Raw genomic sequence first — 6,000 nt, forward strand, 5'->3', positions numbered from 1 at the left:
GCACCTGCTGTTTGCCTGTAATAACTGTCCAAAGTTTATCATTTGCTACTTCTTTTTCTACTGAGGCTATTTTCCAGCCTTTGGTCTCCTTTTCTTCTCCCTTTCCTCCAGCCTTAGCCCCCGTCCCACAATCTCTCACCTGGGGTGCCAGTTTCAGGAAAGTGATCTGTGGAGATGCGTTGGACAGCACCAGTTTGCTCCTCACTTCGGTTCCATCCTTTAGAACAACTCCCTGGACTCGACCACTGCTGTTCACTTGTACCTTATCCACAGGCTAATGATCAACAAAGAATGGGACATCAGTATTGGATTCTGGGAACCACTGTAGGGTTCTTGTATAAGGATCAGAGGTATCCTTATCCGTGCTTCCATTTGGGATTTATCATAGTCTTTACCTACAGTTTTCATCACCCTATATCCAAATGCTGCCTATATTAATACTCCAACCCCCAGTTCCTTTACTAACTCCGTGTACCTAGCTTCTTGTGTACTTGTACTAACTCTTGTGTATCTGGCATCAGTGATATGATTTATGCCATGAAATTTCTATCTTTACAGGGACATGGATCCAGAATGATGAATTGAGAGTTCTAAGGGTTTTATTTGTTGTTGTTGGACCTCAGGAGCAACTTACCTTTTCTGTGAAGATATTTGCTCCATGTGCTTCTGCTGCCTTTGCAATAGCATGAGAGAGAGCACCCATACCACCTTCGACATACCCCCAGGCTCCTTTCTTCCCCTCTAGGCCTCCCATTACATGGTGTAGCAGCACATACCTAGTGAGGAAATTATTGTTCCGTCATGTCTGACTCTTTATGATACTATTTGGAATTTTCTTAGAAAAGTTACCGGAATGGTTTGCCATTTCCTTCAAATCATTTTACAGATGAGGAAACTGAGGCAAATAGGATTAAGTGACTTGCCTAGTGTCACATAGCTAGTAAGTATCTGAGACCACATTTGAACTCAGGCCCTCCTCACATCAAGCCTGGCACTCTATCCACTGGATAGATGCCCCAATAGAGTTATACAATTTTTTTTAAGGTATCTATGATCTTATCATTGTTGGAACTCTCTCCATTAATGCAGACTCCCTTTCTCTACATCTCTATAATTTTCATCCACATCTCTCTAGACATCCTCCATAGTGAGTCAATCCAATGCAGAAGAGATCTTCCTCTGGTTCTCTAAATAACTTGAGAATGACAATGGAATGTCAACTGTCTTTCCTATTACATGACTAGCCCACATCCCATTCCAGTCATATGTGCCTTTTATGGTATACTTCTTATGCATGAATCAGCATTGGCAATACACCTACCAGGAGTGTTTTCCTGGAACTTGTATTCCTACTAAACTGTCATGTTCCATAACTCACAACCATCTGGTATCACTGGCACAATATTGTGGTTAAAGAAGTGGACTTTGAGGACAGCAAATCAAGACCTAAAAGATTTTGATTCTCTTGAGCATATAGTTGACCAAGAAAAATTCCTAGAGATCAAGGGACCTAAGTTAGTAGAACTAAAAAGATCCTTCTTAACATAAGTATGTAGGTATTTAAATCATTATGACTATGTCAATCTTCTACTCAAAAATCATTGGGGGCTCCAATTTACCTTTAAGATAAAACACAAACTTTTCAGGTGAGCATTTAAACCTCTTCCCAGTCAAGTTGTTTCCAGGTTCAGTCTATCTCATTTCCTTTCACTACTCCAAGTTATATTAAACCAACCTATTTGCCAGGCTTTCTAACTTCTGTCTTTGGATCTTTGTCCATCCCTGGATATTCTCTCTCTTTTTCCTCCTTTCCTTCAAGGCTCACATAGAAATTCCTGACTGCCTTTCCAGATCAACCCAGGGATTAATAATCTCTTTACTCTCTAATTAGTTGGTGCATTCTTATCTGTTAATTTGTTTACATTCGCACATTAAAATGCAGTCTCTTTGCTGGCTGGGGCTATTTTTCACCCTTGCTCTCTTGTAATCTCCAAGACACCAATAGTGCCTAGAATCTAATTGTTTGCCCTTTATTTTTGAAAAGAACAAATGACATCACAGGGTGATGTCTTGACTTGCTAGTGAGTTTTAAGTGAGGAAGAGTTGCACAAAGGGTCAGCCTCACTCTCTCTTCCAGAATCGCTGAAGTCTGGTGGCAAGATTGCTGGCAATGGCTTGGGATGCAGTGGATGACCGTGACATTTTCAGTGTCTTACAAAATTCTGAGTTACACAGTGCCTGATTCCACTGCCTTCCTACCCACTGGAACAAATTGCCATGGGAATTTTTTGCCATGTGAAGTCTTCATCTCCTTGGAGTAACCATCCCCCTAACTCACCGGCAGGTTTGAGGCCCATCAGTTACTCTTATGCATCTTCCTAAAACTGTTTTATGGGGGATGCTTCAGCTTCCTGGAGTCACAGGTGAGAGGTAAGTAAATCTTGGTGGACAGCAAAGAAAACCAAAGTTTTCTTGAACACGCCATAGACTCCCTAGCATCTCCACAATGCTAAATAAAAGTTTGATTGACTGAATTTATTCAGGATAACTTATTTTTTTAACTTTTTTTTTCTCCCTCCCAGATAGATATTTTTAGAGGCCCCAACAACTGACTTAAGCCCTTGTTTGATTGCAAAGCTGACCTAGTCAGAATGGGATCATTTCTAAGGCCCTAATCAACTCAAATTCCTCAGGTTCTGAGTGACGGATGATAAATCCCATCTGGTTTCTACCCTTCCTTGTCTTTAGAAATTTTTAACCTGTAGGAAAGCAACTGATCCCTTCCTGGTTTAAATACTTTCAGGTTTAGCCAGCACCTTTTGTCAAGAATTGCTTTCTATGGGAAATATCTGTTGCTTCAGAGTACTCTTCTCACCTTGTACACACCAAAGCACCTAAATACTAGGAAGCAGTAATGGCTCATCAAACTTTACATAAGTCTATTCTCAGAGAAAAAGAATGTAGACCTTGATATAGAAGATATCCTAGAACAAAGAGAGGAGAAGAAAATGAGAGAAGAGGGAGAAGAAAAGAGAGGGAAAGGAGAGGAGGAATAGGAAAGGAATATTATTTTAGTTCAGAGTTTTGCTTAACAAGTAAATCCCCCTTCACCACTCCCACCCCCAGTGTGCACCAACATTGGTTCCCCTCACTTGCCCACTTCCAGGAGTATAGGGACTTGTCATGGCTCCGATTACAGCATCTGTGGCAAGAGTTGCTTTCAAAGGCTCAGACTCAAACCATTCATCCAACACCTAGGACAACAGGGAAGGGGAAGAATTAATGGCAATCACTTCTCAATAATCACTGAATACGTTCATCCTGCCTAGTTTAGATTAGGGAATTGGAGATTAAATCTGTGGAGTTCTAGTGGGAATAAAAGCCTCTAGCCATCAATATCACCTACCTTGGTAATTGGGCCAGTGATAACTTGGTAATACTGGGGAAGCTGTGTTCCTAAAATTAGACCTAGAGAATAAGACCAAAAAACAAACGAAAAAAGAAATTATTATGCAAAGAGCTCTGCTGCCCTGTAGTGTGAGGGCAATCCTGCATTCTAAAACAATGCTTTCTTTATATTCCTCACATACGATACCCTATCTCCTGCGCCTTTGCATTTGGTGGCTCACATGAATAAAGTGTTCTCTGTCTTTACCTTTACTTCCTGATCAAATCCTAACTTCTGCAAGAGATCATCTCCTATCCCCAAATTCATATCTTTTGAGATTAATTTCCATTTGCACTACAAACATTTTATGTCTATATAATGGCTACAGGATTAAGAGACTTGCCTGGGATCACATAGCTAATAAGTGTCTGAGGCTGAATTTGAATTTTTGGAAAGTGAGTCTTCCTGGCTCCAGATATAGCACTTTATTCACTGTACCACTTAGCTGCCCATAGAGGAAGCATTTAATGAATGCCTGTTGACTTTACTTGCCAGTGGAATACCAACTAGCAGGCTGAACAAGCCAAAAAGGCTTTAAGTATGGACCCAGTGACTTAGCATATGTGCTCTCAAAAGACCAGCCTCGCTAGGTTTGATGAAGCTCAATACGATTAGTCACAGTGTGATGACTTTTTAGGCCAAAGCATCTGTCCAAAGACTATTTACTGCATTATAGGGGATTTTGTCTGCAGTGATGGGGGAGGTGCCCACACCATTGAATATATAGATCCTTGAAGTAGAAAAAAATAAAGAAAAAATGACCCTAACCTCTATGAATAAGAGAAATATATGAAGATGATGAATCTTTTGGTTCTTTTTTTTTTAAATTTTAAAGGTTGGGTCTCTATCTCCTCCAAACTGGAAGTACAGGAGTTACTGATGGGCCCCGTCCTACTGGTCAGACTATGCTCCCAAAGGTTCACCATATTAATGCTGAATTTAGTGTAGATTACCAGTTGGCTTAAACCACTGCAGCTCAGAACTCCTTAGCTCAAAAGATCCATTTGCCGGAGACTGCCTGTTGCTGGCATTACAAACAAGCATCATGACATTGAGCTAAATCTTCAGTCTTTTAATTTTTCCTACTGCTGTCCCATTGCTTTGTTTTGAATTTGGAAGGATGTTTACATGCTTTTGGCTTTATCAAGGGGCAGTCATTTATTTCTTGACTCAGAATGAGACCATTTCAAAGAATTAGTATGACTTTGCTAGATGGCGGTCTAAAGGCTAATAAAAATTCTTGATAATTTCCAAAGGGATAGAGGAACAGGAATTCTTGCTTTTCTCTTTGAAGTTCTAAGAATAGACATTTGGCATCGCAGAAATTTTCCCAGTGCTTTTGCAAAGGTCATCATAGGAACATAACATTAGAACTGGAAAATACCCATAGGTCATCTGGTCTGTCCCTCTTATTTTACAGATGAAAAAAACTCCATAGAATTTAGTATAACTTTGGGGACCTACCTGCTTGTAAAAGGGGTTTAAGTGTGAAGAGGGCCTTCAGTCTTTGATACAGGGAACTATGTTGAAAGGCAGTCGTGTCCACTGGGGAGGAATCCAGCAATGGATCAATTGCTTCTGCCAAACGATTCATGAACATTTCATATTTGGGAAAAACCTGAAAAGAGGAAGACAATATAGCACTAAGACCCAACTGTCAAGGGGTACCCCGTACTTATTTCATTCTCTTCTGGTATTTCCCATTCATTTACCATCTAGATATCTCTGGCTTTTCTGTCATTTCATTGTGGCTCACTTTTTAACCCAGGCTGGAAGTACAGTGGTACAGTGACCACTCACAGGATGGATTCCATTGCTAATCTATCATGGAAACTTTACTCTGCACCACTTTGAGCATCTTGATAGCTCTGCCTTCTTATAATTAGTGCCATGTTCAATTGTTTCTACATTGATAAAATTCTGCTAGTATTGTTAAATTTTGTTGGCCCATGACAAAGCTCTAGTTACTCTATCCTGGGTAGAGCACTGAGGAAAAATACATAACTGATTCTATAATCAGAAGTCAAGGAAACAGTTTAGTGAATCAGACATGATATTCATTCAGTCTCTGGTCCATTATCCTTTCATAAAGCCTGAATCAGGGTTATTTTGTTTTAATACAGATATTCCTATGCATTAGAAATCCTATTCAGGAATTGCACATATTCCCCCCTTTCTTCCAATGGATTTGAAGTCTGCTTATTGGGAACCCAGAAAATATTATCATCAGGGACAGAGAGATGGCAGGCATGTCCAAAACAGATAGTTATTGTGGGGTCGGGGGGTGGAGAGGGAGTCAAGCTTTGACACCTTGATTTCATTATTTAACATTTAGTTATAACCAAATGCTACCTTAGACCATTGGTGTCAAGCTTAAATAGAACCAGGGGAAACCATACATAAGAATCCCTGTGGATCATATATTAATTTTAAAGCATAATAATGTTTTATTGTATTTTTATTTTAATTTTTTAAAAAATATTCCCTAATTATGTTGTAACCTGGTTAGGACCACACATTTAACCCCTCTGTCTTTTTTTTTCCCTAAAGCT

General features: G+C 39.8%; 1 protein-coding gene across 2 annotated transcripts in view; it reads right to left on the reverse strand.

Moving 5' to 3' along the window:
• Positions 1–6,000, reverse strand: part of PYROXD2 (pyridine nucleotide-disulphide oxidoreductase domain 2) — a 34,644-nt gene that overhangs the window by 15,772 nt on the left and 12,872 nt on the right. For both annotated transcript variants that reach the window (XM_074296029.1, XM_074296030.1), the window contains exons 6-10: positions 4,913–5,066; positions 3,407–3,468; positions 3,157–3,254; positions 635–776; positions 140–274 (exon numbers count right to left, since the gene is read on the reverse strand). In XM_074296029.1, coding sequence (XP_074152130.1) covers positions 140–274; positions 635–776; positions 3,157–3,254; positions 3,407–3,468; positions 4,913–5,066 — 591 coding nt within the window. The remainder of the gene's footprint in view (positions 1–139; positions 275–634; positions 777–3,156; positions 3,255–3,406; positions 3,469–4,912; positions 5,067–6,000) is intronic.

This window comes from Sminthopsis crassicaudata, chromosome 2, assembly GCF_048593235.1.
Source record: "Sminthopsis crassicaudata isolate SCR6 chromosome 2, ASM4859323v1, whole genome shotgun sequence".
NCBI classification, from domain to species: Eukaryota; Metazoa; Chordata; class Mammalia; order Dasyuromorphia; family Dasyuridae; genus Sminthopsis; species Sminthopsis crassicaudata.